The sequence below is a fragment of the Urocitellus parryii genome, chromosome X (genome assembly GCF_045843805.1).
Source record: "Urocitellus parryii isolate mUroPar1 chromosome X, mUroPar1.hap1, whole genome shotgun sequence".
NCBI lineage: Eukaryota > Metazoa > Chordata > Mammalia > Rodentia > Sciuridae > Urocitellus > Urocitellus parryii.
Window position 1 is genome coordinate 87,713,481 of NC_135547.1, and position 14,371 is coordinate 87,727,851.

Here is a 14,371-nt window from a genome sequence, read left to right on the forward strand (position 1 = left end):
TATAATTCTGTGATCTCTATTTCTGTAATGCCATGATGTTTGGAGTCTTCAATCCTGTAATTTTAAGATTATATGATTCTACAATTTTAAACAAATCTGATAATGGGATTTTAATATTCTATGATGTTAAGATTACTTGATCCTATACTTTTAAGATTTTGATTCTACAACTTTAGGGATCTCTGAATCCGAAAGGAAGCCATTTCGCCCACATTCAATGAGCGTAAATATTCTTTTCACCCAGCTTGAAGCAAAGACTCCTTAGATACTGTCAGCAAGAGAGTGGATAGTGTGCTAAATTTATGTATTTATAGGCCCCTCACCTTTTATAATGTGTCTGTATTAGGAGCACAGCCAGGAGACCCCAAAGTGGGCTCATACCCTGACTTTCCCTCTCCAAGCCTTTGGTATCAGACAAATCTGAGTTTACCTTCTGGTTCTGCCATCTGTTATATTTGTAACCTTGAGCAAGTCTTCTTCTCCTTGAGCTTTATTTTCCTCCTGAGTGCAGTGAGAATCTATCTACCTCTCTGGTTTGTCATGACGCTTATTACCAAGAAAGAATGCAATGAGCCCAGCATAGGGGCTAGTACATGCTTGGGCAAGTGTGCCATGATTAGTGGTTCTTGTTTGGATTAAGGTCCAGGTGAGAGTTCCTTTCTTTCCTTCCTCCCTTAGCACCCCTGTCATGTAGAACCTGTAGTTTTTCCAGAACCTCACCTCATTTCCTCACTCACTGCTTCCCTCAGATACTCAACTCACCTATCCATTCACTCATTCATATTCTCATTTCTCACTTCCCTCTCTCTTCTTCCCTTCCTTCTTCCTTCCTTACTCTCCTAGAAGATATTGCTTGAGAACCAACTGGGTACAAGGCCCCAAGCTAAAGACTTTGAGAGATCAAATAAGACAATGGCTGAGTCCTCCATGAGTTCTCCACCTCTCAGAGAGATGCTGAGGTGGGTAGAGAGGGGTAGCATCTAGGAGGGCTTGCTGGAGGCAGAAGGGTAAGAGTTGGGCCTTGAAGGCTCAGAAGGGTTTGACTAGGTGGCAAGGGAAGAGAAGGCTTTATCCAGGGGGCAAGGACCAAATGAGCAAAAGCCTGGTGGAGGGTTCCAGGGCCAGGTTGGGGAATGTAGAGTAGGTGAGTCTAGGTATCCTGTAGCTGGGAGATGGAGATCATTCTACCCTTCATTTGAGTGGAGATAGAAGGAGGTGAGGGTGCTCAACTAAATGACGAGAGAGGGCAAATCAAGGTTGGATGGCCATCCTGAGAGCCATTGGAGTGGAGATTTTGGGTAGGCAATTGTACTGGCCAAATCAGGCAGGGGACCTGTGCTGTGGGAAGGGGGCAGGTTTATAGCCATTATAAGAAAAATATGTCTCCATGTATCTGCACATCCATGCACATATCTTTGTGTGAGGCTGTGCAGGTCTCCCAGTAGCGAGAGATTGGGAGCTGCTGAGCATCTGATAGAATGTGATTATGTGAGGCTGGGTGTGAGGAATTCTGAGAATGTGAGGTCACTTGTGTGAGGTGGTGACTTTTGGTGCCTGGCAGTCTCTACTCATGTGTCTGGTAGATGTAATCACAAGGCTGGGTGTGGGTGGCATTTAAGCATGTGGGGCTATGACTTTTAGGTTGACAGTGTCAGGCAGGATGATCACACACATACAGACACACATGACTTCTACTTGTGGTCTTAGGGGACCAAGGTGGCTGCTGAGCAACAGATGTGTGCTACTCCCTGGCCTGGGCATGGTAGGTCCATGAAGGTGAATCATACCAGGCCACTGCCCTTGGGAAATAGGCATGGGGGAGGGGAGCAGGGATGGTCACTTCAAGAGAGAATAACAAATTAGCTGGTAATAAGAACCACCATGAGCTGGTGGTGGCACATGCCTATAGTCCCAGCTACTTGGGAAGCTGATGGAGGATCACAAGTTCAAGGCCAGCTTGGGCAACTTAGTGAGACCCTATCTCAAGAAAAAGGAAGGTCTGGAGGTATAGCTCAGTGGTAGAGTGCTTGCTAATCATGCACAAGGCCCTGGGTTCAATTCCCAACATTGCAAGAGAACAAATACACCCACCATGATATGTGTGTGCACAAGACACAGAGTAGGCAGCAGCTGACCCTGTGTGATTCTGTGATGTGTAGGAATGAGTTGGAACTGACTTCTCAGCATACAGCAAGGTGGAGATGAGCTCGCCCAAGCCTATCCAGTCCAGGGTGAAGAGGAGAGAGAGGATATTCTGGGTAGAAAAAAACAAAACAAGTATATGAGCACAGGCATGGGAATGCAGATAAGCTTGCCATGTCTTGAAATTATAAGTGCCTGCTGCTGCCAACATTTTGGGTCAGGGTGGGAGGTGAGAGTTCTGAGGCTCCAAATGGGATGTTAGCCTAGAAGATGGGAGATTCTCATCCTGAGGGACCCTGGGCAAGTCACTTTGACTGTCTGGGCCTCAACTTGGATTGTGGAATTGGATGGTTCATAGTCTACCCCAGCCCTGTAGATCTTCTACCCTTAGCCAGCCAAATCCATGAGTCACTACTCTTGAAATAAGGAACTTCTCCCATCTAACTTCAGTCTTTCATGCTTCTTCCTGGATGGCTCCCTCACTCACATACTCCACAAATATTTACCCAGTGTCTGGCCCCTTGCATGCCACTGTGGAAAGGCATGAGGAGGTGGAGAATGCAAGGACTTTAATTTGGAAAGACTGCACAGTGCCAGGGTGGGAAAAGCATGAGCATTGTGTTCAGATACACTTTTTCTCTCCTTTTTTGCAGTGCTGAGGTTGGAACCCAGGAACATGTTAGGCAAGCACTGTAACACTGAGCTACACCACACCCCTGTGTGTTCAGATACACTTTTGTTTGATTCCTGGCTCTACCACTGCTGAGCTCTGAGACTTTGGGCAAGTTACTTTATCTCTCCATGCCTCAGTTTCATCATATGTGTTATCTCCTTCAGGGAGAACAACCCAGACCTTGCACGCTAGCTATGCCTAGCAAAAAAGATGCACTCAATAAGTGACAACTATTATGTTTAGGGTGACAGAGAAGCAAAGCTAGATTCCAATCCAGGTCTGTGTGCTCCCAGAACCTGTGTTTGCCCACTGTCTACCCAATCAATCCCTTAGCTGGCCTCCTTCACCCCTGTGAGCTCCTGGGCCAAGTCAGGCTGGGCTGTGGGATTGGGCCACAGAAACAGCTTGCAGAAGACTCTTGGAGAAGAAAGAGATGACTGCTGTCCCTCCACCCCTTTGCCACCTGCCACTGGCTCTGGTCTCCTTGCCCAGTCTTGTTCCAGAGCCTAAAAGTCCCTGGCCCTATCTAGGTGCTTTGACCTTCTCCTCTTGTTTTTCTTGTTTCTCACTTCCGGTCCCCTCCCTCCAGCCTAAGTTGTCATGGGGATAGTCCTGACATCCCTTACTTCCTCTTGCCCTCATCTTATGGTATCCATGGCAACAGCCCCCATTCATTTCCATGGCAACTGCATCCTGATCCCATCCCCTGCTGATTGCCTGGCTCCGGGCAGTGCCAATAAAGGGAAGGAGGGAGTAAAGACCTCCCATTTGGAGCAGCATCCGGGGAGGGTCAGTGCCCCACCCCCGCCATGGGCAGGCCAGCCCCAAATCCCTAGGGATCTTTCCTATCCTGCTCAGCTTCTTCCCATCTTAAATCCTTGGCTCACAAGGTTCCCTAGCTCCTCATCTCTCCCAGCTGCTTGAAGACAAGGCCCAGTCTATAAGCATCCTCCCCCAGGAAGCCTTCAAGGCAGCAGGAGGGCTAGCAGAGGCTTGGGGGTCTAAACCTCCCCCACTTCTGCCACTTGCTAGCTATGAGACCTTTGGCAGTCACTTTCCCTCTTGGAGCCTTTTTCTTCCTCTGTAAACTAGGATTCCTAATTCTTCCCTCATGTTTGCCATGCAGATTAAATAATATGTGGAAAATGCCTGACACGGGGAAGGTGCACAGTAAGTGCGAGTTTATTTTTATTCTGCTCAGCCACCCCCAAGCAGAAGGGATCTCTCTCCTGCACTCCCCCAACACTTCCTCTGTTCTACAGCCCTGATAACTTTCCGCTTTGTACTGTGGTTATTTGTGTAACCGTGGCTTATTTCCCCCTCTGCAGAGGATGCTCGTTTCCCCCACAGAACAGCCCAGCAGACAGTGTACATGGGCACATGTGTGTATGTGTGTGTGTGCCCACATGTGTGGTTGTGTCTGTATATGTGCATGTCTGCACATATTCATGTCTGTTTCCATGTGACTGTGGATGTGTGCTTTTGATTCTAGGTTTGTTAGCCTTTGGATGTATCTGGTTTTGTACCTGTGTGGGCATGTGTGTGAGAGTGTGTGTGTGTGTGTGTGTGTGTGTGTACATGTACAAGCTTAGCTCCTGGCTCAGGGGAGTCCAGAAAGAGAGGGGTCTCCCAGACCAAATCTGAAGTACAGGAATCCAAAGAAGGAATTACATTTGCTTGATCTCTGCACAGATGAGAAACTGAGGTATAGAGAGGGAAAGTGACATGCCCAGACTCACATAGCTGATAAGCTGGAAGCCAGGAATTGAAAGCAGGCCTATCTACCTGTCCTCCATGTGTGTGTGTGTGTGTGTGTGTGTGTGTGTGTGTGAGAGAGAGAGAGAGAGAGAGAGAGAGAGAGAGAGAGAGAGAGAGAGAGATTGAGATTTTCCATGTGATCAGCATGTACCTGAGTGTTTTGGGGGCTCTGACTTGCAGGATTCCACACCCCTAGCTCCAATTTCTTCAGCCATGTGTGTGATCTCAGAAGCAAGTACTCTCATTTTTTTTGCCAGGCCCTCTTATGCCAAAGAGTGGAGAGCTGGGGGCAACACAGAGCCAGGAGTGGGGAGAGGCAACAAGATGTCATAAAAAGAAAGCCTAGGCTCTGGGTTTGAATCCTGGCTTTCTCAGTTAATAGCTGTGTGATCTTGAGTAAGTTTACACCCCCTCTATGAGCCTCAGTATCCTCATCTATAAAATTGGGCTAATGGTGCCTGCTTCAATAGGTTGGGAGGACTCGATGAGCTAATTAAGCCCTTGACCGAGGGATAGAGGTAACTACAGAGCCCTATAGCAGTACAGAGGAGGGGCCTGTAAACCAGCCTGTGTGAAAAAGGTAGACAGGCATGGAAGGACACACCTGAGCTAAAATGAAGGGTGAGCAGGAGGTAGCCAGGTTGGGGTAATAAGACAGGAGTCAGGTCAGGAGAGCCACCCATGGTCATGTTGAGGAAACTGGAGGTTATCCTATGGAGGATGATTACTATAAAACTGAAGTTAAGTCACATCCCTCCTCTACTGATCTAAATCAGAGCAAAAGCCAGTCTCCTGTGGGCTCAATGTCCTTCATAATTTGCCCCCCATTACCTCTCTGACCTTACCTCCTCTCTGTCTTTCCTCATTCACTCTGTTGCAGCTATACCAGCCTCTTCACTGCTCCTCAGACAGGCCAGGCACAGTTCTATCTCAGGGCCTTTGCACTGGCTGTACCCTGTCTGTACTGCTTTTGCCTTAGCCACATAGCTCACTCCCTCACTTCCATCAGGGTTCTGCTTATATGCCATTTCCCCAAAAAGGCCTTCCCTGATCACCACATCTATAAAAGCACCTCATGCACTCTGCTTTATTTTCCTTCTTAGAGATTATCCCTACCTGAACTGATAGATTTATTTCTTTAATAGTCTGCTTTCCCCATTACAGTATTACCTCCCCAAGGGAACACTCTTGTGTGTCTTGCTCACTGCATAGAGGGTGCTTAGTAGTTTGTTGAGTGAATTATGGGGAGCTGTGGAAGAGTTTCCATGGGAGATCAAAATGGTCAGATTCATATTTTTGAAAGCTCTTTCTTGCCACAGTATGGAGAAGAGTTTGGAAGAGGAGATTGGAGGATGTGGTACAAGTTCAGGTGAGATTTTTATTAAGCAACCACCTGAGAACATTCACTGACTCCCTTATGCCAGAAGTGTTTCTTGAGCATCTACTCTGGGCCAGGCCCCATGATCTGTGTTAGCTAGGAGATTACCAAATTCTCTTCCTGTGCTGGGATTCTGGGAGCCATGCACACAAATAACTGTCACGCTTTGCCAAAGCTAATCTGTGCCATAAAAAGAAGGACAGCCATGTGCTGTGTGTGGGAGCTCTGAACAGGATCAGCAATAATTTCTGGCTGGAGGCAGGATTCAGGAGGGCTTCTTAGTGGTGGCATATGACCTGAATCTTGACGGAACCAGGATGTGGGGAATTTCTCAGATTGCACATGGCAGAGATGACGGGGATTGCATAGAAGGTGGAAGGTAGTATATGAGCAATCTTGGAGGTGGGAGACTGAAGAGCATTGGGGAGAAACAGGATCTGGGCCAGGATGGATGAAATAGGGAGGGGGCTGGCAGCCAGCCCCACAGTGTGGCTTAATGTTTGACAGTGTGGGCTTTGGAATCAGTCTGCCTGGATTTCAATCCTGGCTGTATCATTGGCAGCTGTGTGACAGTGAATACGTTACTTAACCTCTTTGGGCCTGTCTCTTTATGTGTAAAATGAAGATAAATAACAATATCTACCTCATAGGGTTGTTTGGAAAAGTAACCAAATTATTGCATATGAAGTGGTAAGAATGTTAAGTGCTCTATAATCATTGTTGTATCTTAAAGAGGTCTTAAGTGTCAGAATAAGGAATTTGGGCTATCTCTTGTGGGCAATGGGAGCTATCTATGGATGGTTCATGAGTAGAAGAGACAGTTGATCAAAGCTGAACTCAAGCAGTGTGCTGGGAGGGGAGATGTTTGTGAGGTTGGTGGGCAGGTCCTGCAGTCCTGAGGGAAAGGAGTCTCTTGGATGATGAGGGTGGGCTGGTTTGGGTTTAACCCATGGATGGTGATGTCAACCCCCCCACCCCCCTCCCCCCGCCAGGAGAAAGAGAATTTGAGGTGAAGGGCATTCCCCGAGTCTGTTTCTGCTTTGTCCAGGGCAGTGTTGCAGATATAATACTTGGGAGGGTGGAGGATGAGCAGTGGGTGGGAGTTCCCACCAGGGCAGAGCCCAGCTCTGTGACCCAGGGCCCAGCCTTATAATTGCAGTCTCCCTACCACACCCAGCCCCCAGTCCCCAGCACAGTGTTCTGTTGGGAGGCTGGTGGGCCTGTTGCAGCTCAAGCTCCTGTGCTGGTAGAGAACTCCCCATCCATATACCCCAGCTTGCCTCTCTGCCCTATACTCTAGCCTCTCCCAAGTAGGGGCTGAGGAATGGGCCCTTAACCTTTTTACTATCCAAGAACCCCCCAACCATGTGCCCCCAAACCAGACCATTCTCTGGGCCCAGGCCACATCCATTCCCCCCACAACCTCCTCCATTCCTCACTTGCCTGCTTTTCCCCTCCTGAGCCCTCCTTTTGGTTCTCCCCACCTCTGTGGCTCCTCACCATGCCGGCTCAGCTCAGGACTCCGGGGCTCTGTCGCCACCTGGGTTCCCTGGCAGCCTGGTTGCCATGGCACCGTGGGAGCAGGTCTGGCAGAACAACAGCTCTGGGTAACCCGGGTAGGCAAGACCTGGGGCCCAGCTTCTGCCACTCTTCGGCCTCGAGACCCCCTTTCCCTCCTCCCCAGCTGAGCAGAGGAGGCCATGAGAAGAAAGAGGAAGCTGCCCCGCAGGGCAGCTCTTTACCTGTGAGGATGTTGGATGGGAGGCGCCTCCCACTTTTGCTGAGCCCTCGCCCTCGCCCTGCCCTCGCAGCAGCAGCAGCAGTAGCAGCAGCAGCCCTGGAACCCTGGGAACTGGCCAGGCTGGGCCTCCAGGCTTCTAAGGGCAGGGGCGGGGCTGCAGGGGTGGGGCTGGGTGGGGGAGGGGAGAGTCTGGGTGGGCAGGGTACAGGGGTGGGCCTTGGGCAAAAGGGAAAAGGGTTGGGAGGGGATGACACTCCAAGGGAACTGGTCTGGTGTGACGCTGAGGATGGCACTGGGAGGAAAATCACAGCACACTGTGTCCCAGACAGGACTCACCAAGGGATGGAGCTGAGAGGGCAGAGGTCTGGGGAGGGGGAAACTAGCCCATGGGAGGAGAGGAGAGTTTGAGGCTGGAGCTATTAGGGGACTTTTTTCTTTTAAGACTATTAGAAGAAGAAAAAAGGGCTAGAGAGGAGGGGACTGGGAGGAGACTGGTGTGGGGATAAGGCTGTAAGGGATAAATAGGACTGGGGGCAAGAGAGCCTTGAGGGAAAGGCATCAGAGAGGATGGAGCTACAGGGAGAGAGAGATCTAAGGGTTGGGGGCGGAAGAGGAATGAGGAAAGGGCTGAGAGCTAGAGGGCTTGACGGGAAGGGACTGTGGGGGCAGAGTGAGGAGACAGCTTGAGGATTAGGACTCCCCTTTAAGTGTTGGGGTCCCTGTATCTATGAGGAAGCAGGGAGAATGGGATTGGGGGCAGGGATTTGGTTCACTCACTCTCAGTCTGGCCCAGCAGGCCAATCTCCTGTTCCCACATCCTGGCTCATCTTATCTCATCCCCACAGTGTGGAGGGTGATGCCCCTGGCAGTGACCTGAGCACAGCAGTTGATAGTCCTGGGAGCCAACCCCCCTACCGACTGAGCCAGATGCCCCCCACCAGCAGCCACATGGGGGGCCCCCCTGCTGGGGTGGGCCTTCCCTGGTCTCAGCGGGCACGCCTCCAGCCAGCCAGTGTGGCCCTGAGGAAGCAGGAGGAGGAGGAGATAAAGCGCTCCAAGGCCCTATCGGACAGCTATGAACTCTCCACAGACCTGCAGGACAAGAAGGTGCAGAAGATATGGCTCTCTGGTTGGGAATGGAAGTGGGGTACAAGAGAGAACTGAGGGAGGGGTCGGGATATGGAGCTTGAGGGTGGTATCCAGGGAGGGATGATAAAACCAGAATTGGAAAAGATTGGCTCCAGGACCCTTTCCCCTCCTGAGGACTCACTCATTTACCACCCGTCTACTGAGTCTTGTATTCACTCAGCAAGCATTATTGAGCTCCCTGCCCAGGTCCTGGAGACCTGCCCCCAGTCTTCAAAATCATTCATTAGCACACACGTCCGTTGACAGTTTCACAGTATGATACAATATATTGTTTAGCTTTTTGTTTTGAAAAAGGGGAGGGAGAGGACAAAATACTACATATAGGAAAAAAGAAATCTGGAAGGGCATACCAAAATGTTAATTGTGGTTATGCCTAGGTGTTTGGACTTTAGGCAAACAAACCTACCTATCTCCCTTCCTCCTGACTTCTTTCCTCCCTGCCTGACTTCCTTTTTCTCTCTTTCCTTCTCTTCCTCTCAATTCTTTCTTCTTCCTTCTTTCTTGAAACTTCTTGCTCTTCATTTCCTTCCTTTCCTTTTTTGGTTTCTCTGATTTTTTTTCCTGCCTTTGAATAATCAATGTATACTTCTTATAAATGAAAACAATAACAACAACATAGTCCAAGCCCATGTGGCCAGTACTGAAATTCAGGAGAATTAGATTGGCACATCTGAGCAACTGTCAACAGCTAGCTGTGACTCCAATGGGGATGTGCTTGAAGGCCCAGGGCATAAGCCTGTAGCGTCTTTCTGACCTTGTTCCTCTTGGCCTTCCCCTGTCAGGTGGAAATGCTGGAGAGGAAGTATGGGGGCTCCTTCCTGAGCCGCAGGGCTGCCAGGACCATCCAGACGGCCTTCCGCCAATACCGCATGAACAAGAACTTTGAGCGGCTACGCAGCTCAGCTTCAGAGAGCCGCATGTCCCGCCGCATCATCCTATCCAACATGCGGATGCAGTTCTCCTTTGAGGAGTATGAGAAGGCACAGAACCCAGCGTACTTCGAGGGCAAGCCTGCCTCGCTGGACGAGGGTGCCATGGCTGGTGCCCGGAGCCACCGTCTTGAACGGGGGCTCCCCTATGGAGGCTCTTGTGGTGGGGGCATTGATGGTGGTGGAAGCTCTGTCACCACATCTGGAGAGTTTTCTAATGACATCACAGAGCTGGAGGACTCCTTCTCCAAACAGGTCAGGAGCCCTGAAAAGGGCCTTTCTTCCTCATCCCCAGGCTCTGGCTGCTTCTACTGCTTTTTGCTCATATTCCCAATTGAAAGGAATTGCACTGCTGAGCATTTCATAGCAATAAATAGCTACAATCTGAGTTGGGACTGTGAAAGTGATGAGACAGAATTGGCGAGACAAAAAAAAAATTACATTGCTAAAGCAAGCCAGTTAAAATATGGGTGTATAGGACAAATAATAAAATAAAAGTTATCACTATTTGGAACTTGATCTGCTATCATAAAAACTAGAAGGTAATGAGCTCTTACTGTGTGCCAGGCACCATGTATGCCTCCTAACAGACCTGTGAGATAGAGATTATTATCCCCATTTTTCAGAGGAGATTGAGGCTGAGACACTGGCCCTGGTACTTGTTCAGAAGGATCTCCCAATCTGGTGGGAAATAGCAGACATATGCATTCTACTATTTCCTGAAATAGAGTGTGCTCAAAGCCATGAGGAAGGATTCTGTGAGGACCACAGAAAGCTTCTTGGAGAAAACAGCTTTGGAAATGGGCCTTACCAGACTGAGAAGATTTAGCAAGTTAGAGATAATTGAGGGGTGTTGCTTGCAGAAGCATTGCATCAGCAAAAACATGGAAAGATGAGAATGTAACTGGCACTGATGGGAGTGGGAGATCATTCTAGGCTTGGGGTGTGTCAGCATAGCTGCCCAGGTATGAATCTAGTTCTGCCATTTCTCAGCTGTGTTACATTAGGCAAACGGTTTAACCTCACTGATTTACTTATTTGTTTTGTGGTACAGGGGATTGAACCCAGGGGTACTTTACCACTAAACCACATCCCCAACCTTTTTTTTTTTTAATTTTGAGGTGGGGTCTCACTAAATTGCCCAGGCTGGCCTTGAACTTTCAATCCTCCTGCCTTAGCCTCCTGAGTTGCTTGGATTATAGGCATGCACTACCATATTCCAGTAAGCCTTCTTTTTAGAGTGGTTTTTATTTTATTTCAGGGTTTTTTTTGCAATGTTTTGAAGATTCATTTCAAGCTGGGCACAGTGGTGCACTCCTGTAATCCTAGTAACTCAGGAGGCTGAGGCAGGAGGATTGCAAGTTCAAGGCCACCCTGGGCAATTTAATGAGACCCTGCCTCAGAATAAAAAAGGGTAGGGGATATACATCAGTGATGATTCCCACTAGCCTCCCCCCAAAAATGAAGATACATTTCAATTAGGTAACCCATATGGAAGCACCTAGTACATGGTAGCTGCTAAGTACATGTTAGGTTTCTTCCTAAACCAAGGAGGTGGAGTTGGGGATTAGCTCAATGGTAGACCATTTGCCTACCATACACAAGCCCCCAGCACCCTCTACCTCCCAAAAAGGAATACCAAACCAATTATGTACTTGTTAGAAATTGAATGAATGAAACTTTATAAGAGAAGAAATAACTCTGCTCTATACTCTGTGATCTGGTCTTGCCATCAGCCTTCCTTAGAGCTAGTAAAGAGGTGGAAGAAAGTAGTATTGAAGCGAAGGTCTATATCATTCATCTACTCATTCATATGGAAAAGATTTAATTAAACATCTCTTCTGTGTCAAGCAATATATTGAACTGAGCTAAAAAGAGAAAAGCCAGAACTGCACCCATCCCTCAAGGGAAGAATAGAGAATAAGGGATCACAGTCTGGTGAGAGAGATAGAGGAACAAGGCCTGGTCCCAGCTGTGGTGCTATACAAGTCTGATGGGGAAGTGTGTATCACTTATCTATTGCTACACAGCAAACTACTCCCAAATTTAATAGCTTAACACTGACCTTAGAGACTGCGCTTAAACAACAAACATAAATTATCTGAAGCCATTTCTTTTTGAGGGCCAGGAAGCTGGGAGGGGCTTGGCTGGATGGTTCTAGTTCAGGATCTCTCATGAAGCTGTGGTCAAGCTGTGTGGTAGGACTACAATCTCTGAAGACTGGACTGGGACTGACAGGTCTACTGCTTTCAGGCTCACTTACTTGGCTGTTGGCAGGATTCAGTTCCTCACCACATGGTCCTCTCCCTGGGACTGTTCATGATGTAGCTCCTCCCAGGTGAGGGGTCTGAGAGACAGAGAGAGAATACAAGCCAGCAAGAGAGTGCTCAAGATGCTAATACCAGAAGTCACATGCTTTCACTTCTACCATGTGTTGCTGGTTACACAGACCAACTGTAATATAATGTGGTACCTGAGGGTGTGAATACCAGGAGTGGATATCTGTAAGGGCCAGTTTGGAAGCTGGATACCACAGGGAAGCAGAGTTCCCAGGTGTAGTCCAGATTCTTAAGGCTAAATTGAATGGGTTTCCTAAAGAGCACTCTGGGAGCCCAGGATTTTGGTTTTCCCCAGGGGGATGGCAGAGGCAGGAATGTGGCTTGAATCAGGGAGGAGGTAGTATTTGGCTTGAGTCTGTATGGATACAAAGGAGATATTGGGGTGTCTGAGAAAGGACCTTGTGGTCATTAGCCTGAGCTCTTGTGAGCTCACAATGGCTCCCTGGGAGTTATTTTATAAACCATAAAGAACCTGCCAAGGGTTGGGGGAGGGGATTATACTTTCTTGACCTACCCACCAGGAAGATTCCCCCTCTTTTCCTCCCCTCCTTCCCTCCTTCCCTCCCTTCCACCATTCTTCCCTTCATCTTCCCCCCCCAACCCTGTCCCTCCCTCTCCCTCCTCCCCTTCCCCTCTGTACAGGTAAAATCTCTGGCTGAATCCATCGACGAAGCCCTGAACTGCCACCCATCAGGGCCTATGTCAGAGGAGCCAGGGTCAGCCCAACTGGAGAAGCGGGAGTCAAAGGAACAGCAAGAGGACAGCTCAGCCACGTCCTTCAGTGACCTTCCCCTCTACCTGGATGACCCAGTTCCCCCACCATCCCCTGAGCGACTGCCCAGCACAGAGCCCCCACCCCAGGGCCGGCCTGAGTTCTGGGCACCAGCCCCCCTCCCTCCAGTTCCTCCACCAGTGCCACCAGGGACCCGGGAAGATGGTAGCCGTGAGGAAGGCACTCGAAGAGGTCCAGGGTGCTTGGAGTGCCGGGATTTCCGGCTGCGGGCTGCCCACCTTCCCTTGCTTACCATTGAGCCTCCTAGTGACAGCTCTGTGGACCTGAGTGACCGCTCAGATCGCGGCTCTGTCCACCGCCAGCTGGTATATGAGGCTGATGGCTGCAGCCCCCATGGGACCCTGAAGCACAAGGGGCCACCGGGCAGGGCCCCAATCCCGCACCGCCACTACCCAGCCCCTGAGGGCCCAGCCCCAGCCCCACCAGGGCCCTTGCCACCAGCCCCAAACAGTGGCACTGGGCCCAGTGGTGTGGCTGGGGGTCGGAGGTTGGGGAAATGTGAGGCAGCAGGCGAGAACTCTGATGGTGGAGATAATGAGAGCCTTGAGAGCTCCAGCAATTCCAATGAGACCATCAACTGCAGCTCTGGCTCCTCTTCTCGAGACAGTCTGAGGGAACCTCCGGCCACTGGTCTGTGCAAGCAGACTTACCAGCGGGAGACAAGGCACAGCTGGGACTCGCCAGCCTTCAACAACGACGTGGTACAGAGGCGGCATTACAGAATTGGCCTCAACCTTTTCAATAAGTATGTGCCTCCTGTTCTAGCCTCCTCACCCCTGCTTACTCTGCCAGTGGGCACTTTGGTCCTTGGGATTGAGCTCCAAGCAGCAACCTTGGTTCTACTAGCCTCTCATTTGGTAGAATGGTGTTTTTTCCCAGCTGTTCAGGGAAGAGGATTGAAAACAGAGTGGCAGAGTAGAGAGACCCCCAGCACACCCGGGTTCAGGTCCTAGTGCTGCCACTGACTGGCTGTGTGATCTTGGATAGATGTTTTCCATTAAATGAATTCTGAGCCTTATTTCCCCACCTCCCCTTTTCAGAGAGGAAGCAGTCTGGGTTATAAAGAGCCCTAGTCTGGGAAACAGGAGACCAAGACCCTTTGTCTGCCTTTGGCCACTCACTATGTAGCCCTGGGCAAGGTGTGTTCCTTCCTTGGGCTTTGTTTTTTTCCATCTATCTATAAGCAGGGGGGTGTATTTGGGAGGTGTTGGGGGGACAGAGCGGTGTGCTAGACTACTCAGTGACCGTGACTGAGCTCTTTCTGGGTGCCTGGTCTCGTGCCAGGTGCTTAGGAGTGGGTTGGGAATGTGGCATTTGATGAGAAAACAATTCAAAAACATTAGCTGCAATTAGAAAATGTTAGCTGTAATGGAAGGCATTAGATGTAATGCCTCACATCTTCATAGTTTGTTAAACACTGCCACCTATATTTAATTCTCAGAGTAACTCAGCAAGTTGGGTAGTTATGT

The 14,371-nt window shown here is 49.5% G+C and overlaps 1 protein-coding gene across 1 annotated transcript in view; it reads left to right on the plus strand.

Annotated features, from left to right (window-relative positions):
• Positions 1 to 14,371, plus strand: part of Iqsec2 (IQ motif and Sec7 domain ArfGEF 2) — an 82,929-nt gene that overhangs the window by 53,778 nt on the left and 14,780 nt on the right. The window contains exons 3-5 of the mRNA XM_026407427.2: positions 8,538 to 8,799; positions 9,624 to 10,025; positions 12,752 to 13,647. Coding sequence (XP_026263212.2) covers positions 8,538 to 8,799; positions 9,624 to 10,025; positions 12,752 to 13,647 — 1,560 coding nt within the window. The remainder of the gene's footprint in view (positions 1 to 8,537; positions 8,800 to 9,623; positions 10,026 to 12,751; positions 13,648 to 14,371) is intronic.